The 24,710-nt window shown below is 42.0% G+C and overlaps 1 protein-coding gene across 38 annotated transcripts in view; it reads left to right on the top strand.

Moving 5' to 3' along the window:
• Window positions 1–19,426: 19,426 nt before the first annotated feature.
• Window positions 19,427–24,710, top strand: part of LOC116966354 (collagen alpha-1(XIII) chain-like) — a 206,335-nt gene continuing 201,051 nt past the window's right edge. For 8 of the 38 annotated variants that reach the window (XM_033012500.1, XM_033012502.1, XM_033012514.1 and 5 more), the window contains exons 1-2: window positions 19,433–20,201; window positions 20,744–20,813. In XM_033012500.1, coding sequence (XP_032868391.1) covers window positions 19,908–20,201; window positions 20,744–20,813 — 364 coding nt within the window. In that variant the 5' untranslated portion in view covers window positions 19,433–19,907. Of the gene's footprint in view, window positions 20,202–20,743; window positions 20,814–24,710 lie in introns of all 38 variants that reach the window. The other 30 variants (XM_033012511.1, XM_033012513.1, XM_033012518.1 and 27 more) reach the window with 13 other exon arrangements.

Consider the following 24,710-nt stretch of genomic DNA (forward strand, 5'->3'; position numbering starts at 1 on the left):
ATACTTGGCTAATAAAGTATTATTGGGATTGTGATTGTGATTGTGATAGGCACTAAATGCTGGGGTAACTCAGTGGGTCAGGCAGCATCTCAGGAGAAAACCGCGGGATAATGATTAGCCCCTCATCCACTTAGAAACATAGAAACATAGAAGCATAGAAAATAGACGCAGGAGGAGGCCATTCGACCCTTCGAGCCAGCACCGCCATTCATTGTGATCATGGCTGATCTTCCCAAATCAATAACCCATGCCTGCCTTCTCCCCATATCCCATGATTCCATATCCCTTGATTCCACTAGCCCCTAGAGCTCTATCTAACTCTCTTAAATCCATCCAGTGATGGCCTCCACTGCCCTCTGTGGTAAGGAATTCCACAAATTCACAACTCTCTGGGTGAAAAAGTTTTTTCTCACCTCCGTCTTAAATGGCTTCCCCTTTGTTCTAAGACTGTGGCCCCTGGTTCTGAACTCGCCCAACATTGGGAACATTTTTCCTGCATCTAGCTTGTCCAGTCCTTTTATAATTTTATATGTTTTATATGTGTTGGTCCTGATGACACTGCCAACCAAGTGTCCAACCTTTAATGAGGAGGCAGTTGTGATGAAACTGCAAAGTAAAGCCTCTTTTGTGATTCACTCAACATTATTTCCTTTCCTGAAGAGTATCAGTGAATCACTTTGGTTTTCACAGAATCCAGGAATATCACAGTACTCAGTAGAGGATATAATTTCTTAGACTTCTGGGTTTAAAATTTTAAATATGTGAACTTTAAGTGCAAGGGTAATCTGACAGAACTATACACAATTATGAGAGGAACAGATAAGACAGATAGTCAGAGTCTTTTCCCCGGGTCGACATACCAAGCACTAGAAGTCATAGCTTTAAGGCGAGAGGGAGAAAGTTTAAACTTTTACAGGGCAGCTTTTTTATACAGAGAGTGGCAGATGCCTGGAATGCGTGGACAGGGGAAGTGGTGGAAGCAGATATGATAGCAATGTTCAAGAGGCATTTAGACAGGTGCATGAACAGGCAGAGAATGAAGGGATATAGACCATGTGCAGGCAGATGGGATTAGTTTAAATTGGCATCAGGATCAGCAAAGATATCATGGGGCAAAGTGCTGTACTGCTCTATGTTCTATTGTACAGGAGCACAAAACTCCCTGACAGATTCAGGATCTGACGGAACATGAAATATATACTCCCCTTATCTCCAGTCTCTGTGTTCTGAGCGGTTTGATAAGTTAACTGCATTAGTAAGTCATTATGATCTTTCGAAAGTCTCTAGAGCATCCTCATACCATGTCAGATAAGTGGATATTTGCTCCACATTGCCATGTCAGTGAAGGTCGGGCATTTTAAGTTACTGCTCATATCTTCGATGAAAGGATATGCCAAATTCTAGCCAATATTCTTAACTGGGCCCCTTCATCAAACATGGGGTGGCAGATTCTTCTGCAGAAAAAGTAAAATTAGGTCATAACTGCATTGCATAGAGCTACAGATACAGGTTAATGCTGTAGATACATATAAGTGATGTAGAAATACTGAAATAAGAAAAGGAAATGTAGCAGTGTGAAAGCTCTTAAATCTGGGGAAACATCAACAAAAGAGCAGGAATCCTTACAACTGCTGTCAGAGATTCTGTATCAGAGTCTTTGCTTTATATGTTCATAAGACATAAATGCAGAATTAGGTCATTTGGCCAATCAATTCTACTCTGTCATTCAATCATGGCTAATCTATCTTTCCCTCTTAATCCCATTCTCCGGCCCTCTCCCTATAACATTTGACACCCTTACTAATCAAGAACCTATCAATCTCTGCTTTAAAATTACCCAAAGACTTAGCCTCCATAGCTGTCTGTGGCAATGAATCCCACTGATTCACCACCCGCTGACTACAAAACATCCTCCTCATCTCCTTTCTGATGACACATTCTTTTATTATGAGGCTGTACCCTCTGATCCTAGACTCTCCCACTAGTGGAAACATCCTCTCCATCTTCACTCTATCCTGGCCTTTCATTATTCGGTAAGTTCCAGTGAAATCCCCCCTCATCCTACTGAACTCCAGCGAGTACAGGTCCAGAGCCATCAAATGTTCATCATATGTTAACTCAATCAACACCCAGATCGTTCTTGTAAACCTCGCCTGGACCGTCTCCAATGCCAGCATTCCCCTCCTCAGTTATGGGGGCCCAAAATGACTCACAATACTCCAAATGCAATCTGACCAGTGCCCTATGAAGCCTCGGCATTACATCCCTACTTTTATATTCCAGTCCTCTTGAAATGAATGCTAACATTGTATACTGAAGGGTTTCGGCCCGAAACGTCGCCTATTTCCTTCGCTCCATAGATGCTGCTGCACCCGCTGAGTTCCTCCAGCAATTTTGTGTACCTAACATTGTATAATTGTATAATTCAAACACCATCCCTTCCACTTTAAATTTTACGGTCAAACGCATCAAATAACATTCCATGCCACATTTCCATGGAGCAAATATTATAAAGAGGAGGCGTCCATTTTTACAGGGAATTTCTCACAGATGGGGTTACTGAGATAGAAGTCTTCACGTGCAGAAACCGCTGATGTCTGCCTTGATTAAGGGATGGCATGTAGCCAAGTATGTCTGTATATACTGCAGTTAAAAACAATGGACAATATTGTTTAAGAAAGGTTTGGATTTATTTACAAAAGAGTTGGATGCGCCAGGGATTTTCAAATTCAAGCCAAGCATTTATTTTCTGATTATATATTTTCTGATTCTATATTGCATGTGAAACTTCTTATAAGTTTATACATTTAAGCAGATATTTCAAGTCCTAGGGAAATAATATGCACAGTAATGTTTGCTTTGAACACAGAAACTGCTACTTGTTATTCTCCTGTTTTTTGATGCATGGAAGTAAAGTAATAGATAAAATGATGTGTTTAAACTGAAATTATGTATGATCTAAATTAAATGTGTAAGTCTGAGAATAAGTGTTATTAAGTGACCAGAGCAAATTTTGAAAGAGTAGAAACTTAGTCCCAGGGTACAGGTGATTCCCATATATTAAAGGACTTTTAAAGGGACAATCCTTAACTTCTGGTTGTGCTTGCTTCTAAATGAGTAATTTTAACAAGCCCATTGATACCCTTGAAATAAATAGTTGTAGTCGTTGTTATAAGCCGTATTAAATGGTCATACTGCTTCTGCTCAGGAAGCCATGATGCAGGACTCTGGTAAGGCCTCATTTGGAATATTGTGAGCAATTCTGGTCATTCCAATACAGGGAGGATGTGGAGGCTTTGGAGAGTGTGCAGAATAGGTTTACCAGAACGATGCCTAGATAGGGTAGATTAGCTAAAATAAGAGGTTGGACAGTTTTAGATGGTTTTCTCTGGAGGTTGAGGGGAGACAAAATAAGTATATAAACATTATGGGAGGCATAGATAAGATGGACAGTCAGAATCTTTTTTCCCAGGGTGGAAATATCAAAGACTCAAGCTTTATGCGGGGCAATGTTTAAAGGCGATGCATAGGGGAAATGTTCAAACAGAGGTTAGGAGTGCCTGGAGCATGGGTGGTGGAGAAGGCAGGTACGATAGTGGTGTTCAAGAGGCTTTTAGACAGGCACGGGATCTGCAGGGAAGGTAACAAATTGGATGATGTGCAGGCAAATTAGATTAATTTACCCTGGCATCAGGTTTGGTACAGATATTGTGGGCTGAAGGGCCTGTTCCTCTGCTGTTCTATGCTTGAGATTCTTCAGCTAGAGTTGATTGAGTCAATAAAGGACAGAAATCATAGGGTATACCGTGTTTCCATTCTGGTATACACCCTTGAGGACTTATTCAGTATTCAGTATTTGCTTTAATGTCATTTTAACTGAGTACTTACATACACAGATGAAACGAAAAAATTGTTTCTCAATCAGTTCCCATCAGTGCGGTTAATAAAAACAGAATAAATACATATAGCTTTAAAAATTAAAATTACCATTTCTAAAAGTAGGCCTAAAAATTGAAATAAAAACATACATTCAGACCGAATAATGGCTTTACTTTGGCTTAAAGGAAGATATGTCCACAGCCATCACACCACCAGCCCTCCCAATTACATACAACCACTCCTCCACTCACCATCTACCCCCACTTCTTCTGCAACAGCTAAAATGGAATCTAAGGGGACAATTTGAGTCAGGGATACATATCTTCAGTGCAGCTGGCCTCTAGCCCAGAGTTTCAGGTTCTTTGCCTTTCCCTGCTCGCTCCAAGAATATCTGTCAATAATGGATCTGGTATGGCTTTTCTCATGGAGATATTGGAAACAGATACATTGATTAATATTGTACTTTTAAAGGCTTTGAGATTATTTGAGGAGTTTGAGAATGAAATGCAAAAAAAACTGTCATTGTTTTTATTCACTTTACAAGATCTATCATCTTTGGCAAAGTCAGCATTTATTCTCCTTTGCAAATTGCCCTCGAGAAGATAGTGAGCCACGCTCATGAACTGTTGCAGCCATTCTGTAGTCATAAGGACATAAGTGATAGGAGCAGAATTAGACCATTTGGTCCATTAAGTCTACCCTGCCATTCAATCATGGCCGATCTATCTCTCCCTCCTAACCCCATTCTCCTGCCTTCTCCCTACTAATCAAGAATCTATCTATCTCTGCCTTAAAAATATCATTGACTTGGCCTCCACAGCCTTCTGTGCTGTTGGTAGGTAGTTCTGGGGTATTTAGTCTAGATCTACAGGCAATTATTTTTTTCAGTGCATGAATGCTATTATATCTTTGGTTGTAAGGAATAGGTCTATTTCTCGTAACTTTTCTAATCTTATTTTATCTCAGTCTTCTTCTTGACTGTTCAGCTGCAGGATGAAATCGTTTATTTAGTTTAATTTAGAGATACAGCACGAAAACAGGCCCTTCGGCCCACCGAGTCTGCACCGACCAGCGATCCCCATCCTGTATCCTTTTCACTACCGAAGCCTATTAACCTACAAACCTGCAGGTCTTTGGAGTGTGGAGGGAAACCGGAGCACCCGGGTGAAAACCCATGCGGTCACGGAGAGAACGTAAACTCCGTACAGACAGCACCCGTAGTCGGGATCGAACCCAGGTCTCTGACGCTATGTAGGGCAGCAACTCTACCGTGCCACCCTAAATATAAAAAAATTGTAATTAACTTCACAAAGTTTAGAAAAGCAGCAACAGGTTGACTGGATTAGACGCTGGCTATTTATAAATCACGGCTGCACTTTGATTTAAAACCGCTTCCTCTAGTCTCACGACACACTGAGCACCAGAAAGATTTGTTATGTCATCCACATTTGCCCATGCAGGTTCTCATGTGAATATAAAGTCTTGTCAATCCGAAGGTTTGGACATTCATCTGGCCACTGGAAGAATGAGTAGTCTGTTTTATCCTCAGGCAAACTAATCAATTAAACAGTTGTGGTCAGTGACCAACCAGACAAAATACGAATCTAAAAAACAGGCACCATTTCTGGAAAAGATGTGCACTTGGTCATCGGGGAAATCTTTTACAGAGGAATACCATTGGATGGATAGTAAATCTGTCAATTAAGAGTTTCAGGAAAACACTCATCAACTAGAATATCATCTGTTGATATTAATTACTTTAGCAACAAGATTAATTTATTTGTATCTAATCATTCCTTATTATAATATATGCACACCAAATGAGAATGTTAATATGTGTGGCAAAGAACTGCAGATACTGGTTTACATCGAAGATACGGTAGACACAAAATGTTGGAGTAACTCAGAGGTCAGGTAGCATTTGCTGCCTGACGCTGAGTCACTCAAGTATTCTGTCTATCTTGAGAATATTAATATTCTAGGTTAGATTAAGTTTAGCATTGTACGATATAGTACAATATTGTACAACAGTAATAGCAAGGTACAATACAGTACATTGTACAATATGTCAGTAACATCGTATGTCCCACACTCAATCCTGTCAAAATCCTGCCCAATATGTATTGTGATCTTAAACTTCATTCATTAGTTATGTGTAAACGTGGTTGTTAGGATGGCTCATCAGGACCTGGAACATGGAATTGAAAACTGCAGTCAAAAGGTCGTCTTTGCATGAAGTCATAGAGCTTGCTGACTCAATGATGAGAGACATCGTGCTTGGAACGGCAGCATTCCGTTGAAGCTATTTCCCCTCCTACTATTGGGTTGAGCCAACAGGAGACAGTGCGGATAAACGAGCAAGTCATACCGGCTGGAATAATCCTCCTTAAATCCCATTGAAACAATATGATGTGTGAATGAAGAGCAAGCCTAGTTGTGATAAAGTAATGCTGGCCCGATAATTCAGTGGGCAAGAAATCCGTTTTTAATGTACACATTGCAGGGGTAAAAGGAATTGCATTCATCAGCCAATATTGAATCCCAAGACATCCACCTAACACTGGGTCAGGTGAATTTTTAGGTGCCCTTAATCTCTACTCCCATCCTGGTCTTGCCTCAGTAGAGAGCTCAGTCCTGTCCACAAGCATTAGCGACACGTTGTAAGTTGTGGAAGTAACAAAGTGAATGAAGCCCTAAAGGGATGTGGACACGAGTTTGAGAATGTTGCATCTGAGGTGCAAGAAACAGAGTGTTATGTTGGAGGAATTTAACTTGGACTGGATCCATGACTTCCTCATTGGCAGACCACAATCAGTACAAATTTAAAAGACATTTGGAAAGGTTCATGGATAGGAATGGTTTAGAGGGAAATGAACCAAACACAGGCAAGTGGGACTGGTGTGGATGTAGTGTAGACTAGTGCACACCAGGGACAAGTTGGGCTGAAGGGCCCGTTTCCATGCTGTATGACGCTATGAATTAGCAACAACACTTCCTCCTCGATAACCATCAACACAGGAGTACCTCAAGGCTGTGTGTTTAATCCCCTGCTCCACTCTCTCTGTACACATGACTGTACCGCCAGACACAGCTCTGACACCGTCTTTAAATTTGCCAATGATACCACCGTTGATGGACGAATATTGGGTGATGGTGAATCAGAGGACAGAAGGGAGATTGATAATCTGATTAAATGATGCCAGGAAAACAATCTTGCTCTCGTTAGCAAGACTAAAGAGCTGATTGTTGACTTCAGGAAGGGAAAGCCGGGGGTCCACAAACCTGTCTTAATCAATGGAACAGCAGAGGGGAGAGTCAATAGATTTAAGTTCATGGGCATGCATGTCTCTGCAGTCCTATCCTACACATTGATCCTAACCTACCCAGCACTGGTGCAATCACAAAGAAAGCTCAACAATGTATCCACTTTCTTTGAAGATTGTGGAGGTTTGGCATGTTGATGAATACTCTGTCAAACTTCTGCAGGTGTATGGTAGAGACTATACTGATGGGTTATGTCATGGTATGGTTCAGCAACTCGCGACTGTAGAGAGTGTTACACGTTGCCCATCCATCGTAGGTATTGATCTCCTAATTAAAAAAAGGATCTATCAGAGGTGCTCTACAAAAAAGCTGTCAATATCATCAAAGAACCACACCATTCTAGTCACGATCTCATTTTGTTATCTTTATCGGGAAGAAGGTGCAGGAACCTGAAAACCATGACAACCAGTTTCAAGAACAGCCACTTCCAGCAACCATCAGGCTCTTAAAAAACGCACAACACTAACTACTACCTTAGCAACTGTGATCTGTGTATGGACTGTCGTTTCATTGCTCCACAGACATTAATGTTTGCATTACTGTAGTGACCTGGTATTGCAGTTATTAGTTATTGATTAATATATATTTATCTGTGTGTTATCGCAATATTAGGCATATTAAACTGCAGCCAACTGATACTCAATGGGGAACCTGTGTAAAATGCCACAAGATTGACCAAATCGTGGCAGCATGTTCACAGTAGATGGAGATGTAGAGGTCGACATTAACTCCCGAATTGGTAAATCTGCATCAGTCTTCAGAAGGATGCAGCCAATATGGTCTAGTGGTGGGATATCCAAGATGCTAAAAGTCAAGCTCTTCCAGTCCATAGACCTCCCTACAGCCCTCTATGCCAGTGAGACATGGAAAATCAATGTGAAGATGAAAAATAAATTGGATGCATTCCAACAGCGCTGCTTGAGGAAGATCCTGAAGACTAGCTACAGAGACCACACCACAAACGAGGAGATCTACTGGGAAACTGCAACAAAGCCTCTCAGCCAGGACATAGAGAGATGCAGGATGAACTTTGCAGGACATGTACTCAGAATGCCACCAGAACATGCACCTAAGATAGCCATGACATGGCAACCTGATGGAAGAAGGAAAAGAGGCCGACCATACTCACATGGAGGCGAACATTCCTAAGGATTTGTAAGCCAGGGACGCAAACCTATCGAGGGTGGAAAACGTCACGCATAACCGAACAGAATGGCGAAAACTTGCTGCCCAATGCACTCAACAGTGTGGGAGGAACTAAGTCTAAGTAAGTAAACTGCAGCAAGTTCCATTGTGGGTACATATGACAATTAAGTCTGAAGAAGGTGTCTTGACCTGAAACATCACCCATTCCTTCTCTCCAGAGATGCTGTCTGTCCCGCTGAATTACTCCAGCTTTTTGTGTCTATCTTTGACAATTAAACACTCTTGACTCTGGGCAGGAATGCATGCAGCAGCAGAATTTTCAATGAGCAAACATTTATGTAGGTGGTGAATGGGAGGAATGCCAAGATAGGATAAGAGGAAGTCAGTTAAAGATTATAAAAGCAAGGAGAGGGTTTCTGCAGTTGGGTCAGGGATAGAATAGGACGATATTACAGTGGCGTAATCTGGTGTGTTTGTGGTGGAAAGTATATGACTTGGAGGCTCAGCACAACTCAAGGGACAAGTTGTAGATGATGGTTGATCATTCTGTGGTCACCCAAAATGGATGGATTAGGTGTGATGCTACATTTCAATAAGAATCAATCAGTTTCAACAATTGCTGAGGTATGTTTATCCTTTAAATGGAAAAGAAAGAAGAGCCCGTGGCTAGTCCCACAGGAGAAAAAAAAGCTTGTCCGTGTTATTTCAATCAGCAACATGGAATTCATGCACAAACCAGCAGCACCAGTTAGCACATTAAAATGCAAGCCAAATAGAATAATACAGGAAGAGCCTGCTAATTTCTGTAGCAGATACTGTCAAGAATAGCAGGCTAGAACTGAAGGCAAAACATAATGAGAAACACTCTCTATCTTGAGGCACTATTCACTTTCACCCACCCACCGCACTTCGCAGACATCCTGCTGTAAAATAACAAGAGCCTAGTCATTGCTGGATGGTTATTAGTACACTGTTGAAATCATTACAAACAACTAAACCTCTGTGACTTACCAACTTGTAAAAGGGTACAATGAAACCAAAAGGGTACAATGAAACAAATAACTGAGAATGATATGGTATTCATTCAGAACTGTTTACATCAACGTGTTCTGGTCCCTTATCATAGGTCTTCATCTGATCTTTTGTGTAAAGACAGAGGTTGATTCAGCGAGCAATCAGAAATGTTTACACTAACTAAAGTCGATGACCTATCTACAACGTCAAGAAAAATGCTGTCACAACACACCTACCTTTACCCATCTTGTCAATCACAATCTTTCAATGCAAAGTGCCACATTTGCAAATTTTGCCCGTTGCTGTTGTAATTCATCGGTGGTATCTTGGAATGGATTTTACCTATAGCGTTAAATTTTCTCTGTTCGCAGTTGCTTGTAATCCCTTCACGGCAGAATAGTCATACAACGCTAAACTGAACCTTTAGCCCCACTCGTCTATGCTGACCAACATGCCCATGTAAGTTAGTCCCACATTCCTGGGATGTCAGGACTTTCATATGAAGAAAGACTGGATAGACTCGGCTTGTACTCGCTAGAATTTAGGAGATTGAGGGGGAATCTTATAGAAACTTACAAAATTCTTTAGTGGTTGGACAGGCTAGATGCAGGAAGATTGTTCCCGATGTTGGGTAAGTACAGAACAAGGGGTCACAGCTTAAGGATAGAGGGGAAATCCTTTAAGACCGAGATGAGAAAAACATTTTTCACACAGAGAGTGGTGAATCTCTGGAACTCTCTGCCACAGAAGGTAGTTGGGGCCAGTTCATTGGCTATGTTTAAGAGGGAGTTAGATGTGGCCTTTGTGGCTAAAGGGATCAGGGGGTATGGAGAGAAGGCAGGTATGGGATACTGAGTTGGATGATCAGTCATGATCATATTGAATGGCGGTGCAGGCTCAAAGGGCCGAATGGCCTACTCCTGCACCTATTTTCTATGTTTCTATGTATGCCTGTGTTTGGACTCGATCCCTCTCAACCCTTCCCATCCATGTACTTGTTCAAGAGTCCTTTAAATGCCCTTATAGAACCTGCCTCAACTACCTTAAAATAGTCATCAAATAGTCTTACAAACACAAAAGGAGAGTATTCACATGGAAGCCACGTATATTTCGAAAGATGGAGTGTGTGATGATTCATTGTAACAAGTGAGCAATGTGCTTAAAATAATTCCATTTGTTAATATATATTACTGCTGGTTCACAGCAGCAAAGTTAAATGAAAGTTCAAGGATATGGTGATAACACTGGCCTCGCTTTTTCCTGCAACATTTATATATCGGCTCTATTTAAATGACAGAAACAATGGCATTAAATATAGAGCTACTAACTGCTGATTACCTGAGCATTGTTCCAGTTCCAGCAGGAAGGGGGCTCAAGTGTCCTTGTCAGTTCTTCTCTTATATTTCTATACCCTCCGTTTACAGTGCTTCTCTATGTTGCTCTGTTGTGAGTGCGAGTGAAACGAACGTTTCACTCACATTCACAACAGAGCAACATAGAGAAGCACTGTATGTCAAAGTGACACAGCCCAACAACAATCTAGAGTCCAGAGCAGAAGGAATGCGATGTTTGGTCTCTCCACTGGACATGAAAGCTTGTGGGACTTTTTCATAGCACAACAGAAGAGATAACGCAGCCAGTATTTATCTGTCATTCAAACCTAAAACCGATAATCCACTCTTTATCATGTTCTTGATTGTGGGAGTTTCCTGCGTGCAAGCAGCTCTTTTCTATTTATTCATCTTTTGAAATATGAGCGTTGTTGGCAAGGTCAGTATTTATATCCCTTCCCTAGATGTCCTTGACAAGGTGGTGGTGAGCTGCCTTCATAAACCACTGCAAACTTTGCTGGTGAGGGTACTCCCACACGGCTCTGGAGGAGGGAGTTCCACTATAAAGACTTTAGTAATGTTGAAGAAATGGTGGTGTATATCAAGGTCAGAGTTGTATGCAGTTTGGAGCGCAATCCAAAGGTGGTGATGTTCCCTTCCAGCTACAGCCATTTGGTGCTAAAGATCACGGCTTTGAAGGTGCCGACAAAGTAGCCCAAGCGAGTCATTGCAGTGCATTTTGAAGACGGTACACACTGATGGTATGAACGTTGAATGGATTGAATGTTTATTGTGGTTGATGGAGTGCAGATCAAGCAGGTTATTTTATCGAGGATGGTGTCAAGTTTCTTACCTTTTCCAGGCAAATGGATCAGATTCCAACACAGTCCGGGCTTGTGCCTTATAGACGGTGGAAAGAATTTGCTTTGTCAGAAGGTGAGCCACAACGGGCCCGTTTTCAACATGTTCTGGTAGTCACAGTATTGTGTAGGTGATCCGATTCAGTTTAAGGTCCGCGGTGATCCCCAGGATGTTGACGGCGACAGACTCACTAAAGGTGATGCTGCTGGATATCAAGGGGTGGGGGTTGGCACTTTCTTGTTGGAGGTGGTCATTGCCTCTAACCTCTGTGGCACAATCAGCTGATGTCTGAATATTGGCCAAGTGCTGCTGGTTGCACACATGGTGCTGCATTCGCCCCATCATCGCCCCAATTAAACATTGTACGATCATTGGTGAACATTTCCGCGTTTAACCATACGTTGGGAGGAAGGTTATTGATGAAACAGCCTGCACTGTCCTCAGGATCTCCTGCAATAAAGTCCAGGGTTGGGATGTTTGACAACCAATTTCATTTGTGCAAAGTACGATTCTTCCCCATCAAACACTGCCTGATGACGATAAGGTGTACCCCCCACATGGGAGCAAGAACAAGCTCCTGGCATCTCTACAATCCACAATCATAATTTATCATAACATCAAGATCTGTTTTGTTTCTTTGTTTAAAATTAATATGAGTCCATAACGATATTAATAACAAAACATCAATAATTTTTCCTGAAGTCTTTGTAATCCCCTTTTTCATAGCAGCATGTTATTGTATAAACAGCAAATGTTTAATGTTTCTGGGAATTAACTAGAGGATAACAGATGAATATGAACTGCTTTAACATTATTGAATATTTTAGCTGCAAATTATCAGTGTTGTTTGGATAATTAGACATACATTGATTTTCCGTAATAATACTTAAAGAAGTTTCAGGTGTGGTGTTAGAATGAGATTCCATTCTGTGCAATTTAGAAAAATAATTTCTTTGAAAATATAAATTTCTTTGAGGCTTAACAAAGTTAAGAAGGCGTCTATCATTATAAGCCAGTCTGAGGGTAAAGGATTATTCATCTGGGACTGCCTTAAGTGTGAGAAACTGACCGGAAGGATCTGACAGTTTCCATGATTCTCAATGATACGAAAATAGGTGGAAGGGCATGTTGTGATAAGGAGACAGTGTTTCTGCGATGGGATTAGAATGATTGAATGAGTGGGCAAAAGGTTGCCAAAGGGAGTTTAATATAGGGAGGTGTAAAGTCATGCACCGGCGTGGTGGATTATTCTCAATTGAGAAGGGCTGAAAGTGAGTGAAGTGCAGAGGGATCTTGGTGTTCCAGTGAATGAATCACAAAACTCGAGTGGTCATGTCCAACAATTAGTTAAGGTTAAGACAAATGGCATTTTGCCCTTCATTCCAAAGTAGATGGATTTTTAAAATAGGGAGGTTTTGTTACAAATGTGCAAAGTGTTAGTGAGAATACCATATACTGTATAGTATTGATCCCATTACCAAATAAAATATAGTAATATTGCAGGTGGCCCAAATCAGATTTGACTTGCTCAATGGTCATATGGAACGGTATAAAATTATGATGGGAGTAAATAGGATGAATGCACACAGACTTTTTTCCAGGCTAGGGGAATCAAGAACTAGAGGGCATACGTTTAAGGGAAAGGGGAAGGATTTCATAGGCACGTGAAGGACAACATTTTCACACAGAGGTTAGTGGTATATGAAACAAACAGAAGTAGTTGATACAGGTATAATAACAACATTTAGGATTTATTGACGGGTACATGGATAGGAAAGGTTTAGAGGGTTGTGGGACATAATTAGACTAGCTTCGATTGGACATCTTGGTCAGCATAGTTGAGTTGAGTTAAAGGGCCTGTTTTCATGCTGTATGGCTCCAATTCCTGGAATGAAAGGATTTTCCTACCAAGAGACTGAATAGTTTGGGCCTGTGCTCCTTTGAGTTTAGAAGAAGGAGGCGTGACTTATTCAAACATGTGAGATCCCAATGGGGCTTGACGGGTAGATGCTGGCAAGTTTTCACTGGTGGGAGAATCGCAAACAAGGGGGTATAAACACAAAATAAGTGAGAGTAATTTAAACCTGAGATTTGCAGAGATTTCTTCTCGCAGAGGATGGTGAATCTCTGGAAGTAGTTGAGGCAGGTACAAAGACAGCATTTGGACTGGTTCATGGACGAAAAGGTGTAGAGGGATATGAGCCAAACGCAGACAAATGGGAATAACTTAGATGGGATATCTTGGTCGGCTTGGACAAGGTGGGCTGATAGGCCTGTTTCCATGATTCTTTGACTGTGTGTACTATATTGATTGAAATGTCTGGCACTTAAATTGGCCTGCTTTTAAACATGAAATGTTTTAACTCCAACGCTAAATGGATTGCAACAGCTGTTGCAAGAATCTCTTTGCCTCACTGATGATATTACTTTTAGCATGCAAAATATGAAAAAATTGAAGACATTTTTATCTTTATATTTCATTTGTTTGGATGTCACGAATCAATACATAACGTGAAAGGATTTTATAGGTGAATGGATAGCCTGAACATTTGACTACAAAGTGGAGAGTAACCTTAATAGATATTTTCAGATTCAATTCAAGATGTTTCATTGTCATATGCACCAAAATGGAACAATGAAATTCTGACTTGCATTACCAGCAGAGCAGGTTTGTTAATATAGTATTCAATAGGTAATATAATAACCAAAAAAAAAATTTCAATAAGTAAAAAATCCAACATAGTGCAAAAAAACAAAACAAACCTCAAAGTCCTGAATGAAACCAAGACAATTTGTAGTTCTGTTGAGTTGGAATATGTAGTGTTTAATAGTCTGATAGTTGGTGGGAAGAAGCTGTTCCTGAACCTGAACGTTACGGCACATTTTCTTATGCTAACGGAATCAAGGGATATGTGGAAAAAGCAGGAACGGGGTACTGATTCTGGATGATCAGCCATGCTCATATTGAATGGCGATGCTGGCTTGAAGTGCTGAATGGCCTACTCCTGCACCTATTTTCTATGTTACAGTTTTCAGACTCCTATGCCTTTTTGTTAGGAGTGAAACAAGACTGTAGCCAGGTTCATTTGGGTTCTTGATGACGTTGGCTGCCTTTTTTAGGCCATACCTCCTATAGATCCCTCCAATGGTGTGGAGGTCATACCTGTGATGGATTGGGCAGTGTTCACCACTGTTGGTCATAAGATCATAAGAATTAGGCCATTCGGCCCATCAAGTCAACTCAACCATTGAATCATGGCTGATCTATCTCTCCCTACTAACCCCATTCTCCTGCCTTCTCCATATAACCTCTGACGCCCTTAATTTCCTTTATTCCTGGGCATTCAAGCCCTGAACCTGGCCTTGATGCAATCAGTCAATATCCTCTCTACCATACACCAATAGATGTTCAAAAAGGTATTCATCACCATTCTGATTCTCCTCAATCTTCTAGGGAAGTAGAGGCGTTGATGGGGTTTTTTTGTGATCGCATCAATGTGCTGGGTCCAGGCCAGATCTTCAGAGATATGCATGCCCAGGAACTTAAAACTGTTGACTTTCTCCACAACCGTCCCATTGACAAAGACAGGTTTGTGAATCCTCAGCCTTCATCTTCCAAAATCACCAGTCAGTTCCTTAGTTGTCTGATTCATATTCAGATTCAGAGTAGTTTATTGTCATGTACACCATCTGCAGATTCAGGCGGTTGAGAGCAGTGCAGTTGCCATGTTGCATCCTGTCAGAATGCATCAGTAGAAGCTTGAGAGAAAGCTCATGGACACGCCAATTATATTTTCTCATGAAAGGACATCAAACACTTAATAACTGTTTGGCCAGCTTTCACCATTCCCACATGTAGGAATATAAATATTCCGTGAATAGTTCTTGGCTGAAAATATATATCGTCTTTATTTTTATGAAAGTATCCAACAACAAAGAAACAGAATAGACAAGTTTTTTCCATGCTTTACAATCTGCTCAATTGTTTATAATTGTCAGTTGATTTTATCCGTACTGTGTTCAGATGCACTGAAAGACAAGTTGTAAACTACTTGCTAACTGATGGTCTTATGAGTTATGGAATATAGGGTCGAAAAATATTCTAGTTCGTCAGCCTCCTTCCAGTATTGAAATAACATCAGATCCCATTTGCTTTCATTGAGTCGTCTTCACAGTTTTATACGTTCCCCTTGCAAATTCCCAAGAAAGCACACAAATGTCTCTCCTATTCAAGGAAATTTGGCATGTTTCAAAAGACTCTCACAAACATTTACAGATGTATCATAGAAAGCATCTGATCATCACAGCTTTGTTTGGCAACTGCTCTGCCGAAGGCAGCAAGAGATTGTCGAGAGTTATGGACCACCTGTTATACTCATGTATGGTATGATTTACCTGGAGAGAATGCAAAACAAAGATTTTCATTGTATCTTGGTACACATGATAATAATAAACTAATATCTTCCAATATCTCCAATAAACCAACATCTTCAACTTGCTAATACCACATTGGTGCCTTTTTTTCATGTTACCTTATTTCTCTCTCTCCCTCTACATTTAACTATGTTGAGTACAATAACTTTGCCTTCTTACAGTGTGAATCTGTGAACGTGTTAAAGGTTTCAACAGTTACATTGCCGACCACCTTCAGAAACCAACGAGGTATTTCTTTGAACATTTGAAAGTCAAACATCTACGGATATTTGAATAGCTTTTCAGGCAGCTTTCGAGGAAATCCTTCATTTGTTTTGCCATGCTAGTCTTGGTTGTAATTCTTAGTTTGTTATCTTCTTCATCTTGCGTATGGCGTGCACAGCCAAACGTTGTCTGACAACGTGTTCTATTTGATCGTATTCCATTGTGCATGCCAGGTTGATTGCATTCGTTGAAACAGGGCGGACCACGTGAAGGTTGCAATCTTCCACCCCTTAGTTTGTTATGATGAGATGCCTTGCAGGAGACAATCAAAGAGAAATGAAGTAAAGGTTGTCGATCGATAAATTAAAGTGATGCATTCATGAGCCGAAAGAATATGAGATGTTTCCTTAATCTATATCACATTGTGTGGTACAATAACTTGCTCCCTGTGCTCTCAATCTTCCTAATCCTCAATGCCCACAGAAAATCCCAAGCAGTCGAAGAATCTGTTCACTACAAAGTCTTCTGGGCCTGCCATAGAGCTCCAGCAGATGCTTCATGTTAGTATATTCTGTAATCATAGCATGGAATGGATTGGAATGCATCTTTGTCACATGTGACAAGGCACGGTGAAATGTATTGCTTGCATACCCAATGTATGCAAATAGTGGCTATCTACGGTGCTGACAAAGTTACAAAGTACGCCGGCTCCTTCTCTGTTCCACAGCGGTTCCCCAACGACGGGTCCCCATTGTCCATTGTTCTTCCCCCTCCCTCATCGCGGCCCCCCCACTCCGGGTCCTCCATTGTTCTTCCCCTCCCTCCCCCACGGTGGTTCCCGCACGCTCTCATCGACCGCCGACCGCGGGTCAACCCGCGAACCTTCACCACCGCCGTGGCCCCATCGCAGCTGAGGGTTCACCGCTGATCTTGTGATAGTGTGTTGATCCAACATTATTGCAAATGAAAAACAAAAGTGTCATATGGACATAGTCTGAGTTTGGTTTGCATGGATGCAAACAGAACCAGATTTCGGAAGTGGATTGCAATGCTCAGCTGCATCTGGTGTAAGCAATGTATGATCTCCTAATCCAGGTTCTACAGCCAACTCCTGTGTTACTTCATTTTCCAAAAGAGCAGAGCACTGCAGATGTTTTCCTATATACAAGCAGAGTCCCACACTCAGTCACTTCTAATTACCAGCAAAAAGCCAACTGGAAACACAATCTGAGCCAAAGGATTGTAGGCTGATAAATGCAACCTCTTTTATTCAGAAAAGGCATTGGGGATAAGCCAGGAAATTATAAACCTTTGCTTCACTTGTTGATAAACATCTTGAGAGCCAATACTTGAGGATCATATTGGACTTGAACAAACCTAAGTTAATTAGGGCCAGGTACCATGGATTTCTGTAAGGTGAGCTGAGCTCCAACAACTTTACAGAATTGTTTGGAAATCTCACAGGGATGACAAGTAAAGGAACTGCGCAGGAAAAGCACAATGTAGATTAATTTTGACAAAACATTCAACAATGTCCCACAGAAACGTTTAACAAAGTTGATGGAACCACAAAGTAAAGATAATATGACCATGTGCAGAGGGATGCAGTTGGAGACGGGAAAATAAATCAACTGAAGAACTATGGTCTGGATAGATGTGCCAAGAACTCTGATGAAACTACTCTAATTTACTATACTGTGCTATACCTATACGAAATTGCAGTATTCAAGAGAGCAGAACTATATCAGTGCAGAGATTGTGGTTTTACATTAGATTTTTCTCCAGATTTTGACTTTTTCCTGACACCACGCATATAATTGGCATGGTCACAGAAAAAGGTGCAACTACCATGGATAGGACATGTTTGGAGGGATATGGACCAAACGCAGGCAGGTGGGACTAGTGTAGATGGGACATGTTGGCTGATGTGGGCATGTTGGGCTGAAGGGCCTGTTTCCACACTGTATCACTCTAATTGCTCATCCCAAACAAGCATTTGAAGCAATGAGGGGCTGAATGTTAAGTGCATTTGAACTTCACTGGCACAGTAACTGGTCTCCTGCCATGGCATCTGACCTCCAGTTTGTTTCTGACTTCCACATTAAAGCTGGGATAATCTGATGCCTTCACTGGTATGATTCGGGATCTTTTATACACCTTGTGGTGTATTGTAGCTTATTCTGCACGGGCCCAGGGCTGCGTATCATTGCACGCTTCCACTCATTTTCAGAGGGACCATCAAGCGTGGTACTGTTGACTGTTGTAAGCTACCCTCGTTGAATTGCAAGCACAATAGTGCGATACTACCAAAATCATATGATACAGTATTTAAAGTTGCAGTGACAACTCCATCCTTAAAGTACCCCTCACTATTAGATGTACATCACACATGTACCCCTATTTCAAATTATCAAATTTCATTGTACCTTGGGGGACACGTGACAATAAAGGACTGGCCAAGCTCTGTGCCTTCCACCACAGTGATGAATGCTGTGGTGGATGTTTGTGTAAAATTTTTATTGTGGTTGTGTTCTTTATTATTGTACCGCTGCTGGCAACCCAAATACCACCGACCTTGGTTGTGTGGCAATTAAATTATATCTATCTATCTATTGAACAATCTGGTTACATCAAGATGTGAAAGACCTCGACCAGGTTACCCCACCCCCTGGTCGTTTTCCTTCTGGAGAGAGGTTCCAGCCTGTGCATCTTCCCTCCCCCCAGATCTGTTCTAGAGCTCGTCTTTGAAAAAAAAAAACAGACTCGCATTTCTGTTTACACCGGCTGCCAGCATAGGCTTGTGCTGCGATGCATCTGATGACTGCGCTTCAGTCCCTCGCCATAAACGTTGATTTCCACCGGTCTGATTATAGTTGGGGGTGTGAGGTAGGAGGAGAAAGCTGGAGAAGAGAGTAGGGGCGCGACAAAGCTTGGCAAGTGACAAAGCCCGCGGTGTTTGGGTAACAGGCGGACTCGGGAGAGTGCAGAAGCGGCAGCGGGCAGCGGGCACCACCGGGGAGCGGCGGCCGAGATTTGGCACTTTACAAGCGGCCAAGGGCTGCTGGACTTCCGTGACCGCCCCCAGTGCGTCTGACCACTGCTCACAGCGCCAGAGCTCTTTGCTCTTGTACTCCTGGGCAGCGGAAGCGTCCTAGGCTGTTTTTGCTCGTGGCTGGTGCCTTACAACAAAATCCTCGGCAGCAGTTAAAAATAATCGGATGTGTTTGGGGGAGGGAAACTACGCGTCACTCACGATCAAAGTGGAGGTTCCGACCCTAAACCCGCCCTGTCACGTTGAATAAATAAATAAATTATGTTAAGCAGGCGTATGGCTGGAAATAGCATTGATAAACCAAGGCAGCCAGCGGCTGTGTTATGTTCCCGTTAAGACTGGGGATGGTCCGAGCGCTCAGCAGACCCTAACATATCCGCGGATACTCTAACTACGGCCAGCGTGTCTGTTCCAGAGGGTTGGGAACCAAAGCAGAGGACTTAAACCTTCACGTTCTTACTTCTTTTTCCAGTGAGAGTCCAAGTGAACATTGCGACCGACGGGGAAATCCAGATAGATTTTCTATTTTAAAACAACAACAAAAAAACTCTTTCTCTCTCTGGAAATAACTGGACGGCCAATTCTCTTGGCGCAGCTTCCATGTGCCCGGGATTGTTACAGCGGGTCTGGGCTCGATAAGGGTTGAGTGAAGTTGAACGAGTATGGAAGGGTTTCCGAAGAGGACAGAAGAGACAGTGCGACCGGCTTTCCGAAGGACCTGTAATGCATCTCAGATCTCCAAACGCTTGCGACACTGTCCAGACCTCCCTCGAGTCTTTTGCTGCCTCTTGTCAGTTGTATCTCTGGGGGTGTGCATTCTGGTACATTACAGGACCTCGGAGCTCCAGACCCGCGTCTCGCATTTGGAGGAAGAGAGGCAGGTTTACTCGGCTTGGTTCTCAATGGACCAAATGGAACCGGCTATTTTTAACAGAGTGGATCAACTACTGACAGAGGTTGGTGCGCGGCTGCCTTAGATGAAGCTGCCTACTGAAGCGTAGCGATTCCAACAAAATGATCGTGTGTTATATTATCTTGCGTTTTCAGTGTTGTTCCAATTGTATATTTAATTATAGCTGGCGAATAAAGGCACTCTCTCCCAGTCAGATCCTGCAGCGAAGGTTAGACAAACACACTGCTTTCCAGCAAGTTTATTTTTTCCACAACACATGCCCAACTATTTGTTGCTAATATGTTTGCAAAAAAAACGACTACCACTCTGCAGGCACTTCAAGGAAACAGCACCCAATCTTCCTGCCGGAAGATTCCCCACCCAAAAGTACCAGTGGCTGCGACTTGCAACATTAACTTATTCACGCCATAATAATTATAATTTAAGAACTTAAAAAAAAAAAAAGTGTTTTATGAAGAGCCGTATGGAATTGCTATTTTTGGTTAATTATGGTGGTGGGGGGAAGGTATTTCTCATTTGGAATAAGTGTGCATGGAAGCGCAAGTAGTATTTGCCTGTGATGCCATTCTCGTTTTAATTCCTCAGAAACTGAAGGCGCATTTGCCCAAGGTGAGAGCGGCCCGCGGGGTCCCTAGCGGCTGCACATGTCCTCCAGGTAAGCACTACTCTCTCAGTCCAGTCCACACCCACTTTCAGACAAGCAGCGGAGTAACTGTTCATTCACCCTCCAATCGGAGCTGGCAGCTTGCCCGAGGGCTTGAAGTATCGGTTCAGTGACTTGTGTACAATTGGATGCATGCACAGTCTCGAAGTTTCCAGTGTGTAATGAAATTGTGTGGTGGGCGAGGGATTTTAGTTTGGGTAGGGCGCCCTTCTTTAACTATCAACAAAATGTTCACAAACTTTCCCCCGCTCTGCATTCTCCGCTTTCTGTTCTTCCCATTTCCTTGTCCTTTCTGCTACTCTGGTTATAAGCTATGGCCAATGGAAATGGTTGAGTAGGTATGTTCAAACGCAAATATAGGGTCCGAGAAAGGCACGGGGGAAAACCCGCGGGTATTTCGCAAAGTTGCGCCAGTGCCGAGAGGGTTAACATTTGATGTGGTATCGTGTGTCCAGACTTGGATTTAAGACTGGAGTTGCGGAATAGATTAAAGCGTTGCTGGCTGGTACCGTTGGAAATGCTATTCTAGTCCTTGCGGCAGCATGCTACAATTCTACCCGTGTTGCTGTCTCTCGCTTCACAATAATTATCGGGTTTTACACCAACTCGACTGCAACGCTCAGAAATTCCCGCTGATGTTACAGGATATCTTCTGAACGTAACTTCCCTATAATATGGAGCGACGTTTCTCGTTACTTTGAGTCTGTTGTATTGGGGGACCTGATACAATGCAAATTGTAGGTAGCACGCAGGGTCGCGTTGTCACAAACTCTCTTGTAAAAGAGTTGCAATAATTTCCTCTTAACGTGCACCCAGCGCTGCAGGTAAATGTCTTCAAGATTCAACACCCGTTGCCGTTCATACTCTGGAAGGAAAATGTTGACCACGGAAACTGCTGACATCTTAAAAGAGGATGGAAGCACATGTTTCCTCGCAGGTCCAAGAGTCTCGCTGTGTGGATTCGAGCGAGCGCAGGTTCCAGAGACCTGGGCTAAGAGATTGAGTGGGAAGGTACATTTGCGGACCACCCATGCAGAGTTTGAAAGACATCTTTCGTCCTTCTCAAAGAACATTTGGAGATGGACACACAATGCTGGAGCAATGCAGCGAGTCAGGCAAGTACCCTGGAGAAAAGGAATAGGTGACTTCAGACGGAAGAAAGGTCTCGACCCGAAATGTCATCTATTCCTTTTCTCCTGGGATGCTTGCTGCCTGACCAGCTGAATTACTCCAGCATTTTGTGACTATCTTCAGTGTAAATCAACATCTGTAGTTCCTTCCTTCAAACATGTGGGTTGCTTTATGTGCAGCACGGGTGTCAAGTTAAAGATATGACCATCAGACATAGAAGCAGAATTAAACCAATTACTGTCAGCCCTTGAAGATGTTGGGCTCACGAATAAAATCTGTAATGAATCCAACCAGAAAAAACAATACTCAGTTTGACTTTTGTTTCCATTAGTAGTAAAGCCAGTAGAGCTGTTGCTTCACTGTTGGAATAAAGTGGGTTCAATGCTGACCACGGGGTGGGAGACTGCAACCTTCACGTGGTCCGCCCTGTATCGACGAATGCAATCAACCTGGCGTGCACAATCAAATAAGATCAAATAGAACAAGTTGTCCTACAACTTTAGGCTGTAGGATGAATGCTGACCACCAGTACTGTCTGTGTGGAGTTTGCATGTTCACCCCGCACTGGTTTCCTCTCGCAGCTAAAAGACATGCAGGTTTTTAGGTTAATTAGCCATTGTGAGGTGCCCCTAGTGTGTAGGTAGGTGTAGAATCTGGGGAGATTTAATGAAAATGTGGGAAGGAACATAATGGGATCCGGTAGGCCAAGTGCAAATGGGTGTTTGCTGGTTGGCATGGATTTGTTTGCCAGGAAGGCCTGTTTCTGTGCTACCTGACTCTGTCCCTATGGAGTAGTTTAAGTGATCAGCATAGATGGAATGTTGGTTAGTACAAAAGAGCAAGGAATTAATTTAAGACAGACATCAGGAACTGGTGCTGGAATCGTAAGCAAAGCACTATGTGCTGGAAGAACACAGCAGGTCAAGCAGCACCTGTGAAGGAAATGTCCAGGCAACTTTTCAGGTCAGGACACCTTTTTCCGTTTGAAGAAGGGTCCCTACCCAAAATGTCATCTGTCCATTAGTTCCACAGATGCAGCCTCACCCATTGATTTCCTCTAGCCCTTTGTGAATTGAAAGTTATGCAGGAAAGAGGAGATTTTAAAATGAAAAAAAAAACACTGACTTGTTACTGTACCGTAAAATTACTAATTAAATAGAATTTTTGATGATAAGGGGTCACAAATAAATAGAAACTGAAACATTTTCTGATGGAGCAATGTTTGGTTTGATGAAACATTTAAAGTTATTAATCTTTTTTTAAATAAGAATAGTTACCAATATGATCAGAATTCAAAATATTATTCGAAACTCTTGTACTGATATTAAAAAACACACATTATTTTTTAAGTTTGGTGCAGCAGTCTGTGAAGACAAGAAATGACAGGTTCTTGCATCACAGGATGTCCCTTTTGGTGCAGAGAAGGTGGCTGAAAGGTTTTGTGTAATTAAATCAAACGAAGAATGGAACAAGGTCAAATGTGATGTCGAAGATCGACACAAAATGCTGGAGTAACTTAGCAGTTCAAGAAGCATCTCTGGAGAAAAGGAATACATGATGTTTCGGGTCAGAAACCTTTTTCAGTCTGGCAGTGAGAGAGGGTGTTGCAGAACTCCTGTCGGGGAGAGGAGGGGAACCTCTTCAAAGTAGGCATACCTTGAGGAGCTTTCACAGCAGAGCGGACAAAATGTGTAGGAAGTAGCTGCAGGTGTTGGTTTATACCGAAGTTAGACACAAAATACTGGAGTAACTCAGCGGGTCAAGCAGCATCTCTGGAGAAAAGGAATAGGTGGCATTTCGGGTCAGGACACTTAATTAGACAAATGTGATGTCCATTATTCTTCTGGCCCCTGTTGTCTCCTTTCATTCACTTGATCGCTGTCCTTTCCTATTCAGTCTGCTTCAGTGCTGTCATGTTTGTTGACTATTTGCAGCTTTTTCAGTGCTTTTATTACAGATTTTCCATATCTCCCATTTATTTCTCTCTATCTCTTCAGTGGTGCTTTACTTTAAAGAAATATAATTATGGAAGCTAAAAACAATGTTGACATCTTGGCCTTGTATCACTTGAGATTTGTGTTTTCCTGCATGGAAAATTAAATTTTACATCAACCAACCTTTTGCCTGAAAAATACATGTTAACTTAGCTGATAGGACCTCAGCATTTTTTTTAATATACAGTTTCTACATTGCATTAGATGCACATCTAGGTCTTATTTTAATTCCTCTCCCTCTACCACCACCTCCCCCAATGCATTTAGTTCTTGTCTGAGAAAGTACCATTGATATTGGGGGGGGGGACACTATTTAAAATCTAGACCGCATGACAACAGCCACTGATTAAAAGAAGGCTCGTGTCTCAAGATGTGGTTGCTGTGTGTATCCACCATAACAGAAACAGTTCCAGTCTAAATCTATAGCCACAGAAAAAGTAGGCTTCACAGACGCGAGAACATGTAAAGGTATAAAACTGGCTAGTCCAAAGATTTACGGACTGCAGTAGGTATCTGGAGACTGTCGCATGTCTATTCCTGATGAGGTAGTTAGGGTTGATTTGGAGTTGGCTAAATATTTACACTTTTTTCAAATTTTGGTTGACCTTAATAGGAAGAAATCTTTTCAATACCCTCATGCCCTGTACTGCCAACTTGTATGCTAAATTCATAGTCATAAATTTCACCTTTTAACAACAATATATAAAAACTTGTACCACTTTAAGTTCCTTCAAAATATAGACATTTAACTTTCGGCCCTTGG

The sequence above is a fragment of the Amblyraja radiata genome, chromosome 37, assembly GCF_010909765.2.
Source record: "Amblyraja radiata isolate CabotCenter1 chromosome 37, sAmbRad1.1.pri, whole genome shotgun sequence".
NCBI lineage: Eukaryota > Metazoa > Chordata > Chondrichthyes > Rajiformes > Rajidae > Amblyraja > Amblyraja radiata.